Below are 20,800 nucleotides of genomic sequence, written 5' to 3'. Positions count from 1 at the left end.
GCCACCTCCCTTTGAGATTTTCATGGGGATTAATATGTTTGCCTGTCTATAAAATCTATTGCTTCACTGCAATCAGCAATGGAAGACACTAGATCAATCGATATCGCCACATATTCATGTTGCCACAAGATCACAACTAATGGCTCAAGAAGCTTACTGGTGGAAATTTTGATGTGTGTCCTAAACTGCCAGTGACACAATGGTTTCTTTGTAAATTACCTTTGGTTTCATTTATGTGTTGGACACCCAAGAAAATCATATTGTTTGTGCAATCATTTTGACAACTGCAATCCTCAAACATACGGAGTGTTCCGGACTTGAAGGTAAGGACTCCTTTATAACTGAAGTGCTCGCCTGATCCACAGTTTTGAGAAACCAAAACACTAAGGCATTAAAAGGCTGACACAGATTTTATTTCAATGCAATTCCGATGCTGTATAAAGGAATTGACAGTACTTAATAGCACAACCCTTCCACTTGCATGGGGGGGGGGGGCTGAATAAGATTGAATATTCTAGGCCAAATATAGATCCCAGGTATTACTTCAGAGGTATATGAGAAGGGTGGCTTCTGTTTCTCCAGGGTCTGCCACCTGAGGAGAGGGAAAATATCATTGTCCAGGCCACATTGATAAAATAAGAAGGCAACTTGTTGGCCAGGGGTTGAGGTTTATCTTCTCCACTCTCTTTCTTACACACATCCAGATTTTCTTGATCATCTCACCTTATACTTCATGAAAGGTTCCATCTTTATTGATGCAAAGAGTTCTGAATTTCAGCAGATGTTCTGGGGAAAACATCTAGGCCCCCTGTTCAGACAGGCTCATTTCCTAAGAATAAAAATAATCAGAACATTCATTTAATGTGTCTGCTGTGGCACTAGGCCAGACTGTGGGTGACTGTTGAATGTTTGATTGTATAGGATACTCTAGTCTAAATATGTCCTGATTTCTCTGCTGGTTCTTAGATGCACCTGGTAAACTTAAAAGGAGGAAACCAGTCGGCTCCGGTGGCATTTATTCTCCTGGACTTCAATACTGAAGATCTACAGATTTTACTGTTTATACTCTTTCTAGCCGTTTACCTTGTAACGATGGCAGGGAACATCCTCATTGTGTTTCTAGTAGCCTTTGATCCACATCTTCACACCCCCATGTACTTCTTCCTGGGGAACCTGTCCTGTTTGGAGACCTGCTACAGCTCAGCTATCTTGCCAAGAATGCTGGTTAGTTTTCTGAGTGGGGACAGAAGCATATCTGTTGCTGCGTGCCTTGCACAGTTGTATTTATTTGGGGTTCTTGCAGGCACAGAATGTTACTTTCTAGCAGTAATGTCTTACGATCGTTATTTAGCAATTTGCAAACCACTGCATTATGCTATGCTCATGAATGGCAGGATTTGCATCCTGTTGATTGCTGTGTCCTGGATATGTGGATCTCTGGGTATCAGCATCCTAATCTTCTTGGTGTCTCAGTTGACTTTTTGTGGACCCAACAAAATCGACCATTTCTTCTGTGATTTCACACCATTAGTAATGCTCTCTTGCAATGAGACTAATGTGGTTGAGATCATAGCATTCATAGTCTCCTTTATATGCACACTGCCCCCACTTCTGATCACCCTCACCTCTTATGTCTGCATCATCAATAACATTTTAAGAATCCCATCCACTACAGGGAAACAAAAAGCCTTCTCCACTTGTTCCTCACACCTCACTGTGGTTTCGTGCTTCTATGGCTCTTTGATGATTGTCTATGTCTTACCAGACATCAGCTCACTGAGTGAGGTGAAGAAATTGTTCTCTGTGTTCTACACCCTTCTCACCCCCCTGCTGAATCCACTCATATACAGCTTGAGGAATAAAGAGGTGAAGGAAGCGGTGAGTAGAAGCTTTAGGAAGCTTCACAGACTTAAAATCCAGAAGAGAAGGAGCAAAAGGAAGCTTTGAGACCATTGACTTCACAATCTGAATCTTTTACAATGGCTGATTTTGAATGTGCTCAGTTGTAATGCTTTATGTTTATGTCTTCATCATGGAGGCATGAACCTTTAAAATGGTCTTCCTTGTTACTAATATTCTGGTCTTCTTGCATTCTTATGGAAAGTTTATCTTTTATGCATCCATTGTGTAGATATGATTGTTCCAAATATAAGTTAAATATCTCCTTTTGGTCCAGTGTTTGAAAAATCTGTACAGGTGAATGTAAATGTTTATCTTTAACCATTGACAAACCCTCCCTTCCTGCCAGTTCAGGTTAGGATTCAATCCAGACAGCATTTTTGCTTAATTCCATCCAATTCTCCCTCTTCCCACAGCCCTGGCCAAAATGGCTATCATCCAAACAGCCCCAGCGTAACCATTTTTGGTGATCAAAGAGGATGCCCTCCCCCTTTCTCACTTTTAAAAAGAAAAGTGAATTACATCCAACCCTTGACCAGTACTACTACTGGGAGCCAGCATGCTGTAGTGGTTAAGAGTGGTGGTTTGGAGAGGTGGACTCTGATCTGGAGAACTGGAAATAGCAGGAGTTCAATTCCCCTAGGGCAAAAAATAAAATAAATATCTTATTGTAGACCTCAGTTTCCCGAAGAAAATATTTAGCAATGACTGATATTCTTTTTGTCCCCACTGAAGCAATGATTCCATTATGAAGATCTTCTCAAGCAATTCAGGGTATTACTTGTGTCCTCATAGATACAAAGTTAAAAGTTAATTAACATTGACAGGTCACCTGGGAAAATGTCTTCTTGTAGGCAATTAAAAATTACTCTCTAAGTTAGATTCTTATTCTAACTTTGAAAAAAAAATTGTAGGATCTTCCTTCCACTGAGTGAGGAGGCTCTTTCTGCAGGAAGGAGCCTTGCTTCACAGAGAAATGTGTTTTACATTGCAGAGGGGCATTTCAGGAACCAGCTAAATATGAGAACTCATAGAAGCAGCCCCTCTCCATATGTTTTTTTTTTTAAAATAACAAACCATAAATAACAGGAAATATTGTACACCATATAACCTTTTATATACATTATGAAGTTATCTGGCTATCGTATTTTGGTCACGTCATGAGACGACAAGAGTCACTGGAAAAGACAGTCATGCTAGGAAAAGTTGAGGGCAGCAGGAAAAAAGGAAGACACAACAAGAGATGGATTGACTCAATAAAGGAAGCCACAGCCTTCAATTTGCAAGATCTGAGCAAGGCTGTCAAAGATAGGACATTTTGAAGGACTTTCATTCATAGGGTTGCCATGAGTCGGAAGCGATTTGATGGCACTTAACACACACACACATGAAGTTATCTGATTAATTAAAGGTACCCATAAGTAAGCTTTACATTTGGTCCTGAACTGGATAGACCAGGCTAACCTGATCTTGTTAGATCTCAGAAGCTAAGCAGGGTCAGTCCAGGATGAGAGACCACCAATGAAGTTCCAGGATTGTTGCAAAGAGACATGCAATGGCAAACCACCTCTGAAGTCTAAGACTTGACAGCACTGTACATGCTCAAGCTTTAAATTAACATACAGTTCCTTGATTTTCTCAATTAATCCTGGATACTTGGAGCATTATTCTGTTTGCAATACCTTGCAAAAAAATGACCACAGTTACCTCTTCAGGAACCTTGCAACATAATTTAACAAGAAAACTTCCAGCCTTAAAGGCACCTCCATTTCCCATCCCAGTTCCACTTTTCCACACACCTTTTCCTAGAACTCAACTGTTTCCTATATACGCGCAATATCTGTTCTCAGTTGGTTTCCAGCATCATGTTGTTACAACATGTAATCTTCAACATGTCAAACATTTGTGTCTTGATGCAGCAAATTTATTTTGTTTTCAGCTTGTTCCATACTTCCCTGTGTTGCACCACATATTAATCTACAACGTCATCCTACACAGACTTACTTTGAATGAACTTCAATTGCTTGATCAGAACCCCTTCCATATGGATACATGCTTACCTCTAGCAAGTCATACGTTCAACATCCTTTATTTCTAATTTTAACACATTTGATTTTAGGTCAAGCATTTTCCCCAGTTCAGATTTATTTGTGTTGAATATACAAGCAGAAATAGTAACAACACCAACACCAAGAAAGACACCAACACCAAGCAACAACACCAACAACAAGCATTTCCATTGTCTCTATTCACAGAGGGTTTGATCCAACCAGCTGTTTTGCTCCATCTTGCCAAGTTCCCATCCATATTAAGGACTCCATCTCACATAACTTCTGTCTATTTATATCTTGATCCCCAGTGTAGACTTTTTGGGTAGTTGACGAGGATCCCTTCTTACTTTTTCACCTGCAGAAAAATTGGTTGGATCCAGCCCTTTGTTATACTTTCCCTTTCTTTCCCATAAGTCTCCTCAGTGAATCTTTTACATCTTTATTTCTGAGTGTATAAATCAGTGGGTTCAACATGGGGGTCACTATTCCATAGAAGGCAGAAATAATCTTATCCACCTTGTGGGTGGTTTTACTTTGGGGCTGGAGGTAAGAAAATATAGCAGTGCCATAGAAAATTATGACCACAACCAAGTGAGAACCACATGTGGAGAAAGCCTTAAGCCTGCCTCCTGCTGAATGGATTTTCAGAATTGCCACAATAATGCGCAAATATGAGAAAAGGATGAAAGCAAAGGGGCAAAGTAGTAGGAGAACCCCAGTAAAGAAATTCACAAGTTGATTCAAGGTGTTTTGTTTGCAGAGAAGCTTCATAACTGCTTTGAGTTCACATGTCAAATGGTCGATTACATTTCCCCCACAAAAGTGAGTTGGTGTTGTATAAATGGGGATTACTACTAAGAAGAAACCACTTGTCCATGTCCCTATTGCTAACTGGATACAAAACCTCTTGCTCATGATTACCGTGTAATGTAGTGGACTGGAGATTGCAATGTACCTGTCGTAAGCCATGATGGCCAGCAGGATACATTCGGTTACTCCTAGGTAAACAGAACTGCTCATTTGGAAGTAGCACAATGCAAAGGACATGGTGGGCTTGTCCACCAAAAGGTTTATAAGTGACTGGGGTATTGAAGAAGTTGAATATCCAATGTCAAGAAAAGACAGATTACTGAGAAAAAAGTACATGGGGTTGTGGAGCCGAGGATCTGCTGCGATCACCAAGATAATAAGACTGTTTCCCACAACTGTTACAGTATACACAACAGTCAAAAAGATAATCAGTCCTGTTCTTGTCTTCGGTTGACCAGAATAACCAATGAGGATAAACTCAGTTATTGTAGTTTCATTTTCCTCTTGCATGTCCTGAATTGAACACGATCTACAATAAAATATCAAATGGAGTTAGTCTAACTAAAGACCTGAAGTCCAAACACCTCTTATTCAGTAGTTAGCATTTTGATAGGAAATGTTCTCCCTTCTGTTACATTTTGCATATAATGGGCTGGTTGCAGTGGTGCATTCCATCAATATTGATGGGTAGACCTTTCCCATTAGAAGAAAGAAAGGGAGGAAGGGAGGGAGGGAGGAAGGGAGGGAGGAAGGAAGGAAGGAAGGAAGGAAGGAAGGAAGGAAGGAAGGAAGGAAGGAAGGAAGGAAGGAAGGAAGGAAGGAAGGAAGGAAGGAAGGAAGGAAGGAAGGAAGGAAGGAAGGAAGGAAGATTCCATCCCTCAATTGAAGATTCCTGTGTAAACAAACATATCCGTTTGGATCCAACTCTTTATTCTTCTTCCATAGAAGGTGGGGAAATATGCCAATATAAATATGATAAAAGACAAATGATCAGAATTCTCCAAAGGATTTACCACGGTTCATTATAGAGAAATAGCAACTATTGGAAAGTACTCTTGTTTGCTACTTACTTTTGAAAAATGCTCAGTTTGAATTGGGAGATACTGGGCGAAAACGCATGGTCGCTTTAGCCTCCTTTATTTCTGTTTCAGCCAGGATTCAGCCAGGATCTATGCATGCGTTTTCGCCGAACGTGTGTTCGATCCTGGCTAAATCCTGGCTGAAACTGGGAATAAAGGAGGCTAAAGCAACCATGTGTTTTTGCCCATTTTGTAAAAATCCATCAGTTTTGACAAAAAGCAACAACATACAAAACAAAAAGAACCTTGATCTTCCCCTTTTTAAATGTACAGTTCATTCATTCCATTCCATTTACATTTACTTATTTCACCTGTCTCTCCAGTTAGTGCAAACTCATTTCTGTAAGTCGAATTACACATATTCAAATTATATGCTTGGGTTGTGAGGCTAAAGCAGATCCACACCAAACCTAGTTAGGCTGTTCCATATCTTCATTTAAGAAACTCTATGTTAACATATAAGGTTAACCATAAAATACATTGTCATGGCACGCACATTGTGCCAACATCATGGGGAAAGATATTAACATCTCACTAATAAGAAATTGTTGTGGAATCAATGGTATTCATATGAATCTGAAAATGAGGTGCCTGATAAATTGTATAGACTAGGATTCTCTTAATATAAGATAAAGATGAATCCTTTCAAAGACTGCAGCAATGGTCTCCCGGGTTAAACCACAGCCTTGTTTAAAGTGAAGTGTTCCTTTCTTGTTTAGTGAGATGCACTCTTCTGTCCTGACCAGTCTATTAACATAGACTTTAATTTAATGGATCTGGTATATAATTATTTTCACGGAGTACCATTAGAATTCCTGTGTTGATTTTACTTTATATAGCAGGATCCTTTTAGTGGTTTCTTTCCTTTTGTATCTCTTAAACATTAGAACAGAGCAAGAGTCCTGTAGCACCTTAAAAACTAACAAAATGTCTGCCAGGGTATGAGCTGCGACTCACAGAAGCCCATTACCCTTCCAGACATTTTGTTAGCCTTGAAGGTGCTACTGGATTCTTGCGCTTTTCTACTGCTACAGACAGGTTAACACGGCTACCAGTCGAGATTTCAAAATCTCCCACAATTCCAAATCTTTTGTTTCCCTCTTTGGAATCTGAAACGGGCCACCTCTATTTGCCTTTTCAGACACCATCCCATTCTGTAATTTATTTACAAGTAATATAAAAGCAAGTAATTTGGCCAGGCTTGATTCTGTCTGATCACTCACAGTTACTGCTCAAACTTTCCCAAATATTTACCTAACTGCATACATTTCTCAAGTAAAGTTTCTCGGGGGGGGGGGGGAGAATGTTTTTTTCTTATTATTATTACTCTTCTCAACTGCTGTTGGCTTGTTTCTCTGATTCAAGGACACTTTTTCTAGAAGAAGAAGCTCTTCTGCCTGCAGAAATATTCTTGAACCAGAGGTGCATACTGGGGATCCAGCCAGCTTTTTCACACCATCTTGTCCAATTCTTCACCTTACTAAAGCTCCTGTCCCACATGGGTTAGTGTTGGTCCCAGGATCATCAGTAAAGTATTTTGTAGTAAGATTGGACCATTCTTTCAACAGTAGAAAAGCTGGTGAGATTCAACCCACTGCAATTGGCTGAGTGAAGTAGCAGGAGATAACCCCATGAAATGAATAACCAAACACAAGTATAAAATGCAAGTACCTTTAATTGCCTTTGCCCTTTGAGAAGATCCTGGAATTCTTTTGTCTGTCTTGGTTTTTAAACTGGAAGCAACATTCTTTAAAAAAAATGGATTGAAGGGAATCGTGTTCAGTCCTCCATATTCAGGACACTAAGGGAAAACACCAAAAATCATTTTTGCAGGATCTAGAAAGCTAGATCAGTCATGGTTACATTAAAAATAATTGTAAAAACTGTAACCACGTACCAGAAAGTAGGATGCACTCTGTGTCACTCTCATTTGCCTGAATGCAGTAAGATGTTCTCATCTTTTGATATGTATAGTAGGTTCCCACACAATAAATGTTCATTAACAAAGTCTGTGTTTTCCAATGAAAGTTAAAGTATATAAAAATAGATGCCATGTCAAAGGCAAATATTATCCTTCTGTCTTATAGAATCCTTCAAGGGAAATGAAAAGTCTAATAGGAGTTTCTTAATTAGATGTCTTACTTTTTTTTAATAACAACTACTACTCTTTACACATTCCCATTTGTGTATAATCCCAGGAGCTGCATCCAGAAAAAAAATGTTCTGAAGAAATGCAAAATGCAGACTCTCATACCACTTTCCAGGAATAGTCAGGGTTATAGTCAATGGCCTTACTCCTAAACTCCATAAATTCATGATGCCCTTTCCAAAGGAACATCCATTTGTAAACCTGATATGGATCTTTTATTCTTCAAGCTGTTGGGTATTTCCTAACCTGGAGTTGGCAACCCTATCTCCTTCCTATCTAATAGCCAACCCACATTTAACTGTCCCTCTATCTTAAAGTTTCCCTCACCACCCGGCAGCCTCTACCAGGAAAATTGTAGCTGTGTGGTGCTGGCCACTGGGTCAAGCCTACTTGAATGGTAGGGAACCCTCAAAGACTTGTAGGGTACATCACCACACTATTTCCTCTTTCCCTCCTCCTAGCGACCCCCATACCATCTTCCCTTCCCTGCTTTATTTTTGCTTTCTCAGTCATTCACCAGCCTATCTTTTATCTGCCTCCCATCTTCAGCAATATTTATTATTTCTTAACTTTATATACCCCACCTTTCTCCATAGTGGGGACCAAAACAGCTTACATTATTCTACTCTCCTTCTTTTTGTCAGCATAACAACCCTGTGAGGTAGGTTAGGCTGAAAGTATGTGACTGGTCCAAAATCACCCAATAAGCTTCCATAGTAAGATGGGGATTCAAATTTGGGTCTCCCAGACCCTGCTCTGAAGCTCTAACTGCTATACCACACTGAATTTCATAGGATGGATACTATTGAACAGTAGCAAGCATCAGACCTAGTTGGGACATCCAAGTCAGGTGGCATCAAGTCACCCAGAGGTCACTTCCAGCCCTAGTGTTGACAACCTCTTGGTGGGACCTGGAGATATCCCAGAATTACAACTGAACTCCAGACAACAGAAATCTGTCCCCCTGGAGATAAGGGCTGTTTTGGAGAATGGACTCTTTGGGTTGTCAGCTTTGGGTTGGGAAATACCTGGAGATTTTGGGGGTGGAACGTGGGGAGGGTGGGGTTTAGGGAGGAGAGGGGCCTCAGCAAGGGTATCATGCCATGGAGTCAAGCGTCCAAAGCCACAGTTTTCTCCAGGAGAACTGAACTTGGTCGTCTGGAGATCAGTTCACCCTATAACATGCTAGTTCCCCCCTCCAGTTCTGGCAACAGTAGGAGATCTCCAGGTGCCACCTGGGGGTTGGCAACCCTATGGGCTACATGGCATTATAATCAGCTGAGGCCTCTCCCCTCCCCAAACCCTGCCCTCCTCAGTCTCCACCACAAAATCTTCTGGAATTTCCCAACCTGGAGCTGGCAACTCTAGCCATGCCTGGCTCCAATAAGTCCTCCCTCTAAAGGCCTAAATAGGCCTGGAAAGGGCCCTGCCCCCTCCTCTTGCCATTTACTGAGATAACCCAGTCTGGAATACTGTGGTTGCCTAGTGTCACAGGCAGCTGCATAATGATGAGTTGTCCCAGACATGGAACCTTGAGTGACAGGAGGCTCTACAAGAAAAAAAGAAAACCCTTGGAATTCTACAGTTGGCAGTTGACAGTTAGAAACTGACAGTTGGGAACTGACTGTTGAAGCTGACAGGTAAGGAAGGCAGCTGGAGTGAGAGGAACACAGTGTTCTGTTTTGTTTTATGGATCAGGGATGATTTGGTGTGTGAGGGAAGTGATTTGAGTGTTATTCCCTAGGGAAATAGTCCCCAAGTGAAGGGGGTGAGCCGTAACTAGTTTTCAGGAAGAAAACGGGGGGAAATTGTGTGTTTTGTTCCTGACTCCGCCAACATTTGAAATCTTGAGACAAGCTTAAGTATATTTGACTAAGCAGTGACTGCCAACGGTTCTCTATCTCAGTGTATATCAGAGGTATCAGCACCTGTCTGTGAAATACATCAGATACAGCTTGATTACAAAAATATTTATTGTTTATAAATATCCTGAATTTCCTCATTCCTATTATTATTTTGTTACTTGCCAAGGTTATTTTTCTGAAAACTCCCTGCAAACTTGACTTCACCATTCCCCCCCCAAAAGCAACTAATAAAACAGCTTTGAGTTTTTATTTATGTATCTAAAGTGATAGGTTAGTCTACACATGTGAACTAATGAGCACACAGAGCAATGGACCACATAAGTACAGAAAACAAGCACCGCTTTCAACTTTTATCCACCCCCTATTTCTGAAGAGATTATTGTCTTCATATTTTGGGAGTAATCATAAACTACATTTGAACAAAGGCAATTTTATTGGCCAAATAATGAAAACAGCATGAAAAATACAAGAAAACTAAAATGATAAAAATGTCAACCCAGATTCAAAGTAGTTATCCGTGTCCACAAGTTACAATGAACACAACACAGAGGATCAGACTTTCTTTCCTACGAGTCTTTTAAGTGCCCCTATCACATCCTGGTTTCGCAGTGTATAGATTAAAGGATTCAACATGGGTGTCACTATTCCATAAAATAAAGAAATAATTTTGTCCCTCTCTTGCCTAATCTTCGGCTGAGGTTTTAAGTAAGAGAATATGCAAGTTCCATAATAGAGGCAGACTACAGCCAGGTGAGATCCACAGGTTGAGAAAGCTTTCAACCTACTACTGGATGAATGGACTCTCAGAATGGCCACAATAATACGCATGTAGGAAAAGAGGATAAAACAGAAAGGGAAAACCAGGCTAAAACTACTTGTAAAATACATTACCAGCTGATTCACAGAGGTATCTGAGCAAACCAATCTCAGGAGAGCAGTGACCTCACATGTTAAATGATCCACTTCATTGCGACCACAGAACCGTGCTGGATTAACAATGCCAGGAAGAATAGATAAAGTAAAGGCAAATGTCCATGCGAAAACAGCCAATATAATACAAACATTCCAGTTCATGATGATCATATAACGCAGGGGGTTGGAGATAGCAACATACCGATCATAAGCCATGACAGCTAGCAGGAAACATTCAGTCGTCCCAAAGTAGACACCTATATACATTTGAGTGTAACACATGGAAAAGGACATGACAGGCCTGTCCACCAAAGCGTTGGCAATAGCTTGTGGGACAGAAGATGTCGAAAAACAGATATCAAGTATGGATAGGTTACAAAGGAAAAAGTACATTGGGTTGTGGAGCTGGGTCTCAGTTACGACCACCAAGACAATGACTCCATTTCCTATTACGGTCACCAAATAGACAATTGTCATAAAGGCGATTAAACCCATCCTGGTCTTGGGTTTTCCAGAGAAACCAATGAGGACAAATTCCGTTACTTCAGTATCATTCAGTTCTCCTAGTTCCGACATGAGGATTTTTTCTGGTCAAAAAGGAAAAGAATACAATTTCTATCTTGAACATGTCACATTCTTGTACCCCAGGTATAAAATGGTTAACAGCAATGAATACTAGTTCTGTTGCTATTAATGCGATAGATGTAATATCTTCAACACATAAAAGGTTTTAAAAAATAAATTGCAACTAGCACTGAAAATAATGAGTTGCACCATACTACACCCATATGTGAAGAGTGGAGCTTTCCCCTTATAAAGGAAAACTTTTATTATAAAATCATTATGTTTTGCCTGTTTTTTCCTTAACAGTTGTTACAAAAATAACCTGCCTCCAAATCTACCCATCCTAATCCAACAAGAGTGCAATCCTAAACAGAGTTAAACCCTTTGAAGTCCTTTGAAATCAATGAGCTTAAAGGGATGAGATTCTGTTTAGAGTGCACTGCAAAGCTCTTACAAAAAAAATCAAACTAAGGAATGTCATATGATCTTAGGCTGCTCTAAGTTAACAATACTTATAATATCCAAATTTCTACTACCCTACTGTTTTGGTGGAATTTGAAATTTGGAGGAGTTTAAAATGTAGTCTTTTTGTATGTAAAACTTAAATATACAGGGAAGCAAACACATTGAGACTTGCAATAGCTCAACTATGTGGAAAAGATAATCTGAGGATGACATTTGCTGTCTGTTTCAGCTACTGATTGTAAGCAATTCTTTCAAACATTTTAATATCTTAAAGGGGGGAAAAACACTACCTGTATCGGCAAAGTGGAAGTCTCTGGTTGGATCCCGCCAGGTTTTTCACTTAATCTCACCCAGGTCCCGTGAAATCTAGCACAACCTAGCTGAGTGAACAAAGTGGAACCTTCCTTCCATTTTCACCAGCAGAAAAGCTGACTGGCTCAATCTCCCCATTTTATAGTGGAAGGGAGTAATTGAAAATAGCTACATATGTGCTTAGGAACTTCAGAAAAATTGTATAGATCACAATGAGAGTCAACTGGTCTGCCTCTGCCACAGGAACAACTGAATCTAATGCAATACTCACCCTAACCTGGATGGCTCAGGCTAGCCCAATCTCATCAGATCTTGGAAGCTAAGCAGAGTTAGCTCCAATTTGGTACTTGGATGGGAGACCACCAATGAAATCCAGAGTTGCTATGTGAAGGCAGACAATGGCAAACCATCTCTGTTTGTCTCTTGCCTTGAATGCCTTATGGGGCACTTGTATCTATTTATCACTGATTAGTGAATTCCTCTAACACAGAGAGCCCTCTTTCTGCTGAAATAAGAGCCTTCTGTATCAGAGAAAGATTTCTTGTGTTGGAGGAATGCATTACTGAACCAAGTGGTAGATGACTACCCACTTGATACTGAGGAGTAATAGAAAAGGAAAGATGATTGCAAAACCCTTGTAGCAACTGACTAGGCATAGTGTAAAGGCAGAAAGTCAAGCCAATGCACCATCAGCATGGTATAGCATCCAGTAGTCCTATGGGAAATATTACCTGCTTGGAGGTTTAGCTGGAACCTTCAGCAGAAACTAAGGGAAGCTATGAATCCAACAGAGAAGCTTTGTTCAAACACAAAAGTAGACCTCAAGAAGAACACTTACATATTACTTACACATAACAGATATTGAATTTCTGCATATTCTTCATAATAGTGAACCACACTACTTTCACTGCATTTAATAATAATTTTTGAAAGTTCATGAAAAACCCCATGTCAATGAAAACAAAGAAACAAATGGCTTACCTTGAGTGTGTGTGTGTGTGTGTGTGTGTATTTACTTCTTGAATCACTGACAATCCATTGTGTTCTAAAAAAAGATCCTGAAGTACAATTTGTATTTCTTTTAATCAAGTCATTAAGGAATTTATTTTCCTTTACAATAATGTTTAACTTGGGAGGGAGGGGGTCAAAGTAAGACTGGGAGGCAAAATTTGGAGTGATAATAGAGTTAATAATCGAGACACTGTCCTTCAGTGTTACTCCTCTGAAGATGCCTGTCACAGCTGCTGGCGAAACGTCAGGAAAGAAAATACCAAGACCACGGTTACACAGCCCGGATAACCTACAAGAACCAATGAACTCTGACCGTGAAAGCCTTCGACGATAATAGAGTTGTTGATTTAAATATAATGGTGGTTCAAATATCTCGAGTCATAAATTCAAAGCAGGAAGTCTATCAGCACCAATAAGAGTTAAAAAAATTCTCAGATTCTGCTAGTCTCAGTCTTCACTTCACTAAAGTGGAAAAAAAACATAGAAGGTGTGTGTAAAAGTTAAAAAGAGTACAGTTGCTGTCTGAGTTCCCCTTGTTTATCTTAAGTCTCCTTGTTCTTCAATGGCTGGTCTTATAAAGGAAACATCAGTTTGCATCTCTAACAGGAGGGTGACTCATGAGTCATTTTCACAGAATCAGTATCATACGGACAAGCCAAGAATGCATTAGGTTATTTATTTTTTCTTACACTACATTCCCACCTGGTAAGATCCCCATGGAGTAATTTGTTGAATGCCCTTAAGCAAGATCTATAGCGTCTATGAACATGAAAGTTACCCCCCTCACAACTTCTTATGTTTTACCAAAAAAAAAAAAAAAAAAATTACCACTGGTCCATTCGGTGTTTTGGAATAATTATTTTATTTTACTTGGCAAAACAACAACACAGAGAGACACAAAACAAGATTTATGGGATGCAGCTGAAAATGTTGCAGCTCTTATTGAGTAACATTTGGCTACCCTTAAAACTTCCTCAGAACTTTGTTTGTAATCCCTCCTCCCATCACGATTAGAGAATGGAATTGACAAAATATTTTTAAAATCTAGGGTTTGCACCTGTGGGAGGTTTTTGGGGTGGAGCCTGAGGAGGGTGAGATTTGGGGAGGGGAGGGATGTCAATGCCATAAAGTCCAATAGCCAAAGTGGCCATTTTCTCCAGGGGAACTGATCTCTATCGGCAGCAGATCTCCAGCTAGTACTTGGAGGTTAGCAACCCTATTTAAATCCATGATTCAGTTGTGAAATTAATAACTCAGTGTCAGATGAACATGCTTCTTAAAGTTTATTCTTTGCAGCACACATATCAAAGGAGACCACAAAAGACTTGTGAGACACAGCTGGTCGAGATTGCCAGAGATTGCTATGAAAACAATATATTGTCTTTAAATGGTGCAGGTCCCATTCATTTCAAAGAGATGATATACCCAAATGATGTTTCAGCAACCTGCCAGTTGCTTGCAGTGGTGTGTCTAAACAGCTGCATCTCTTTTTTTTAAAAAAAAAAACATTTTTATTATGTTTCCATAATATTATAAACAAGCATTTCAACAATTGATAAAAATTATCAACAACAAAAAAACATATGTTGTTGTTGAAAATACATTTTTATCTTAAGAAAAAATAATGACTTCCCCTTCATCTCCCTCCATCTTGTTATAAATTTATTTACTCTTTTGTATATAAATTCTAATCCTAATATTATTTTAAACATTTAAGTATACTTTCTTTATTTAATATCAATTAATTTATAGTTACGTATTATTTCAAACCATAAACGCCTGTTTATTATTTTAAATCAACCATAATATAAAGATTATAATTTTGTTGTTAAACATTATTTATAGTAATAAAAATGGATTAGATCAATGAGTAACCTTTGAGTTTCCCCATTTGAAGTTCATTTTCACAGTAAACCCTCCATGCCTCTCATTCACCCATGAATTGTACATTGTCTTTTTGATTTATCAATGCAGTAAGTTTTGCCATCTCCACCAGTTCTAACATCTTTTGTATCCAGTCTGGGATTTCCGTTGTCTTCCATTTAGCTACATATATCAATCTTGCAGTAGTGGTGGCATATCTCTGAGTTAAAATAGAGTCTGGAATCATACTTAGTAACATAATCTTAGGTGACTTAGGTACATTGTTCTGTATAATCAACCTTATTTCATTATAAATCATGTCCCAGAAATTTTTTGCTTTATCACAAGTCCACCACATATGATGAAATGAGCCTATTTTGTTGTTACATCTCCAGCACTTCGGGGACATAGATTTGTAAGCCATTGCTAGTTTTTTGGGTGTTAAGTACCACCTATACATCATTTTATAGACATTTTCCCTTAGTGATTGAGAAAGTATGAGTTTCATATCTCGTGACCAAAGTCTTTCCCATTTATATAATAGAATATCATGGCCCAGCATTTGTGCCCAGGTAATCATAGTGGGTTTTATTTGTTCTTGCTCGCAATAAAGTTCTAACAATAATTTATACACCTTGAATATGAAGTAGTCATTTGTATCCAACAAAAGTTTTTGAAACTTGATTTATTTTTAGATAATCCTGTTTTCTGATCCTGAATAAAAACGGAATTTATCTGATGATATGGAAACCAGGTCAAAATATCCTTGACGTCATCATAGTCTTTTAACGAGCATTAATTACCATCCCATTTTAAGAGATCTTGATATGTGACAAATTGAGCTGGCCTTAATGGTCTGAACAGCCGCATCTCAAACTATTTCAATAGTTACAACTTCATTTCTGATAGATAGCCTTGAACACTTCTGTTGCGGAGATTTGTCATTTCTGCTTCCTACATACATCCTATATGATTAATTGTTTTAACCTATATTGCATTGCTCTTGGTTACCCTAATCTGGAGGAGCTGCATGCACATTGAAATATGTTTCTGCACACAAGGCAAAATTCTGATTGGAAACTATGAACATAATTTGTTGGATCACCCAGCATAGCCGAGAATCAAGCATTTTGTAACACTGTAAGTTTCAATGAGAAATTTAAGTTCAGCTCTCCAATTGGAATTCAAGATGTTTCTGGTTATAATATAAAAGACTGAACACAGTGAGTCCATTGAACACGGTGAAATTAATTTCTAAGTAATATGCATGGGATGGGACAGCCTAGATTTTCCAGCCTTCTGTTCTTGTGCATTTTTAAGTACTACATTTAGCATAATATCACAAAACCACTGACATCAATTAAATTACCCATGATGAATCCACAATTAAAATAAATGGCTTCTCATTGTTTCATGTAATATAAGGATTTTTTTTTTCAGTTATGACATTTCACCAGATTTTTTTAAAAAAATAAAAAATAAAACATGGGGTAGAATGTGACACAGGTTGATAAAATGATGGACAATTTTTTGGGAATTATATATGATCTTTCAATTTAAAAAGTAAGTAAATAAAACAAACTCTGACTCATGGAAAGGGTTTTTTTTAAAATCTTTTAATGATCCCTGGTACAATTAGAAGACACATACCTGAAGGTGATGTCCTAAATTAGCAAGCAGCCAATTACTCTCTTTATAAACTGAAAGCTCCACTTTCAAAATAAGTATAGTTCTGAAGGAGAGAATGGTTTTGTCCATCATTTCCTATTTGCAGGACTCCCTAGAACATCTACTAGATTGCTGTCAATGCACAGAATTCTGGGCTTAATATGACACCGTTAGAATCCATACAAGAGCCATTGTTAGAATAACTATATTCTCACTTTAGGAGAATCATCTCGTTAAAATCATATTCTAAGCCTTCGACAATATTATATTCTAACTTTAGGAGCATCAAGATGTTGGGAATATGCAACAGTGACTATGTTTTAGAACAGTACAAGAACTACGTACAATACACAGCTCTGATGGACTGTGAATTCAGTCAATGACATTCTTACAAATCAGAAATGAGGGTGATAAATCCAAAAAAAGAAAACTATACAAAGGGAAAATCAGGTGAATGCTGCTGTACTGGCTGTGTGCATTCAGATATCCCTGAACTTAAACAATTCCTAGTTTCACATTCCTAGTTTCATTTTGGGTTGGCAATACCTGAAATGACCCAACCCATTCCCAAAACTCTGTTTGGATTTATGAGATGGTGGGGAAGAGAAAAAAATCCAGCTGGGGCAGCTGGGCCAGGAGAAGTCATAATTGGTGGGGGGACTTTTAAGCATATTTTTTACTTTAAAATCCCACTACTGTGCTAAGCTAGTTACCATATTGACTCCTTTCCAGTGATCAAGTTCTTACTGAAGTAATTTAATGGTTCCTGTATTTAGGAATTATATACAACAGCTCTGCAAAATGCAAATATTCCACTGAGCTGAGGATCAGCCTCTGGTCCTCTTTCAAGGCAGAGAGAGGGGTTGGATTCAGAAGACTGGTTCAGCTGGTCACCCACAAAACTTGATTATCCTGCCTCCCTCCTCCTATGGCAGCCCCAAATGTTCCTGGGAGTTCTTTCTCTCTCAGTGGTGGACATTTTGGGATTATGTGAGAGGAGTAGGTGAAATCATGCTTTGTAGGTAGAATGTTTTGCACCTGTGGAAACATCTAGTCTGGATCCAAGATATTGTAAAGTTAAGGGATTGGATTCTAACAATATTTCCACTGGTAAAAGAGAGAGAAGGGGCCACTTTTACCAAAGGCTATAGTTAGTTTAGATCATGGGACCTACACAGACAAAAGCCATGCAGGATGGGGCTACATGAAAGAAGAGAATTGGGCAAGACCAATGATAAAGGATGGGTGGATCCAGCCCAGGTTGTGGTAACAAGACCATTTTTTTTGTTCCTGAACAGGAGATAAAATAGAATGTGTGATAAATAACAGCTTGACAAAAGGGGGGAAAGAAGATTATGTAACCGAAAGAACCAACAACTGAATGCTGCTACCCATAATTAAGAAAAACGTTTCCCTGTAGCCAGAGATCACATCTTATGTGACATTTTTTTTATTTAGCAGTCTCTTCAGTGCTCCCATGACTTCTTGATTTCTGAGGGTGTAAATTAGAGGGTTCATCATGGGTGTCACCACTCCATAAAATACAGATACTATTTTTTCAGTGTCATTTGTGCTCTTTGTCTGAGGAAGAAGATAGGCAAAGATACAAGTGCCATAGAACATGGACACCACAGCAAGATGGGACCCACATGTGGAAAAAGCCTTCATCCTGCCACCTTCTGAATGTATCCGAAAGATGGCCACAAGAATGCGCAAATAGGAAAAAAGGATAAAGCTTAAGGGGAAAACTAATGTAAAGCTGCTGGTGAAGTAAATGCTTACTTGGCTCAGAGAAGTATCTGTACAAATGAGCTTAAATACAGATTTAAATTCACATGAAATACTGTCAACTTCATTGTTTCCACAGAATCTAGCTGGCTTAGCAAGACAGGGCACAACAGTAAGCATAAAGGCAGTAGTCCATGTCACAGTGGCTAAGATGATACAAACTCTCATATTCATGATGAGAGTATAGCGCAGTGGATTGGAGATAGCAACGTAACGGTCATAAGCCATGACAGCCAGAAGGAAACATTCAGTTGACCCAAAGCATAAACCAACATAGAGTTGGGTGAAGCACAAAGGGAGAGACACAATAGGGCGGTCCACTAAACAGTTGGCTATAGATTGTGGGACCGCATTTGTTATGAGGCAAAGATCAAGGATGGACAAATTACACAGGAAGAAATACATGGGGTTGTGGAGCCGTGGATCGGATACAAACACTAACACAATGAGTCCATTTCCAACAACTGTTACTGCATAAGCAATGATCAAGAAGACCATTAGGGCCATCCTTTGCTTGGGTCGTCCGGACCAGCCAATGAGGATAAATTCAGTCACTTCTGTCTCATTTGCTCCTACTTCCTGCATAGAGGCTGATCTGAAAAGGGGGACATAAACAGAAAGAAATATAAGGCATTTATATTTGCAAATGTTGCCCTTGACAAATTTTCTTTGGCTTTAGGAGCCAGCCCAAGAACACAACAGCCAGACTTATTTCTCATCTTCTTAGGGTTTGTATTTTAATGACCATATTTTCTAATTAATGCTACCACAAAACCAAATCCTAAAATCTTCTGAGTTTCTTGTAATTTTATTAGGGTTCTGACAAAAGTATTACAGTTTATACATAAATATGGGATAATTCTTATTGTCTTTGTGACAGCAAACAATTTCTAATCGAAACCTAACTTCTCCCCAATTTCTCATCATTTTATTATTTCTTTAAAATGCTCCTTGTCATTGAATAGTAGAACCAGTATCCAAAGCAACTGGTTGAGAAACGAATATATCTACCGCAATTGAATGGTGTATATCATATATACCAACAATAAGAACATCATGCCCATGCATTTGTATGTGATACAACTAAATAAATTCTGAAGTAATTTAGATCACTGAGACACCTTACAGCAAAATTATTGCTGAAAATACTAGGCACCACAATTAAATTTCTAGCTACCATTATGCATTAGTTCCCGAGTTTTGTCAAGCCCTGCTTTAAGTAATATCTCAGAGTACAGTTATTTCATAGAAGAAGAGGAAGAAGAGTTGGTTTTTATATGCTGACTTTCTCTACCACTTAAGGGAGACTCAAACTGGCTTACAATCACATTCCCTTCCCCTCCCCACAACAGACAAATACTGTGTACAGTTCTGGTCACCACACCTAAAAAAGGATATTACAGAGCTTGAGAAGGTGCAGAAAAGAGCAACCAAAATGATTAGGGGAGTAGAGCAACTGTCCTATGGAGAGCGGTTAAGACGCTTAGGGCTGTTTAGCTTGGAAAGAAGGCGACTGAGGGGAGACATGATAGAGGTCTATAAAATTTTGCATGGTTTGGAGAGAGTGGACAGGGATAAATTTTTCTCCATCTCCCATAATACTAGAACACGGGGTCATCTGCTAAAGCTGGAGGGTGAGAGATTCAAAACAGATAAAAGGAAGTATTTTTTCACACAATGCATAGTTAAATTGTGGAACTCCCTGCCCCAGGATGTGGTGCTGGCTGCCAGCTTGGAGGGCTTTAAGAGGGGAGTGGACATATTCATGGAGGAGAGGGGTATTCATGGCTATTAGTTAGAATGGATACTAGTCATGCTGCATACCTATTCTCTCTAGTATCAAAGGAGCATGCCTATTATTTTGGGTGTGGTGAAACACAGGCAGGATTAAAAAATTAAAGGAAAAAAAACATGTACATTTGTACATTTACAAAATATAAGATAAAAAACAAATAAAATAAAACCTACATTCAGCAACAATGTTTTGTTATGTGCAAATGGTTTTAGATACCTATTAGGTCCATACATTACCATATAGCATATATTCAACAACAACAAAAAAAAAAACAGTGACAAATTGTTGTTGACAAGGGACAGCTGGACATATAAAGGGCCCCATTACCTTCAATAGCTTAGGGCCTCATCAAACCTAAATCCAGCCCTGCACATGGCTTTTGTTCATGCAGGCCCCAAGATGTCTAGCTCAAACCTTTTGGTGGTTTCAGAAAACGTCCTCCTCCCTTCTTCTCAAGCAGGCAGGCTCCAATCCGTGTGAATATTGACCTGCTAGTGATAGAAAAAAGGAACTCTAGTTGAGATCTACTAGGTTCTCAGTCTAAATCTGAACTGTACAAATTTACTAGC

General features: G+C 38.9%; 4 protein-coding genes across 4 annotated transcripts; 1 reads left to right on the top strand and 3 right to left on the bottom strand.

The window, feature by feature from the left end:
- The first annotated feature begins 996 nt into the window (after positions 1-996).
- LOC130490691 (olfactory receptor 11L1-like) lies at positions 997-1,947 on the top strand. Its single transcript, XM_056864502.1, has one exon. It carries the CDS (start codon positions 1,093-1,095, stop codon positions 1,945-1,947), a length of 855 nt encoding a protein of 284 aa, XP_056720480.1. The 5' UTR covers positions 997-1,092.
- Positions 1,948-4,337: 2,390 nt separating this feature from the next.
- Positions 4,338-5,270, bottom strand: LOC130490690 (olfactory receptor 13H1-like). Its single transcript, XM_056864501.1, has one exon. It carries the CDS (start codon positions 5,268-5,270, stop codon positions 4,338-4,340), a length of 933 nt encoding a protein of 310 aa, XP_056720479.1.
- A 5,135-nt stretch (positions 5,271-10,405) lies between these two features.
- On the bottom strand, positions 10,406-11,341 carry LOC130490689 (olfactory receptor 13H1-like). The gene has a single exon (XM_056864499.1). The coding sequence runs from the start codon at positions 11,339-11,341 to the stop codon at positions 10,406-10,408; it is 936 nt and encodes a 311-aa protein (XP_056720477.1).
- A 6,741-nt stretch (positions 11,342-18,082) lies between these two features.
- On the bottom strand, positions 18,083-19,021 carry LOC130490688 (olfactory receptor 13H1-like). Its single transcript, XM_056864498.1, has one exon. It carries the CDS (start codon positions 19,019-19,021, stop codon positions 18,083-18,085), a length of 939 nt encoding a protein of 312 aa, XP_056720476.1.
- Between the last annotated feature and the right edge of the window lie 1,779 nt (positions 19,022-20,800).

Source organism: Euleptes europaea, chromosome 18 (assembly GCF_029931775.1).
Source record: "Euleptes europaea isolate rEulEur1 chromosome 18, rEulEur1.hap1, whole genome shotgun sequence".
In the NCBI taxonomy this organism is placed as follows: Eukaryota; Metazoa; Chordata; class Lepidosauria; order Squamata; family Sphaerodactylidae; genus Euleptes; species Euleptes europaea.
This window is presented reverse-complemented; position numbering and strand designations above follow the sequence as displayed.

Bases quoted from the DNA above. Each gene is read 5' to 3' on its own strand.
- LOC130490691 (XM_056864502.1), top strand. From the start codon at position 1,093: ATGGCAGGGAACATCCTCATTGTGTTTCTAGTAGCCTTTGATCCACAT.
- LOC130490690 (XM_056864501.1), bottom strand. From the start codon at position 5,270: ATGCAAGAGGAAAATGAAACTACAATAACTGAGTTTATCCTCATTGGT.
- LOC130490689 (XM_056864499.1), bottom strand. From the start codon at position 11,341: ATGTCGGAACTAGGAGAACTGAATGATACTGAAGTAACGGAATTTGTC.
- LOC130490688 (XM_056864498.1), bottom strand. From the start codon at position 19,021: ATGCAGGAAGTAGGAGCAAATGAGACAGAAGTGACTGAATTTATCCTC.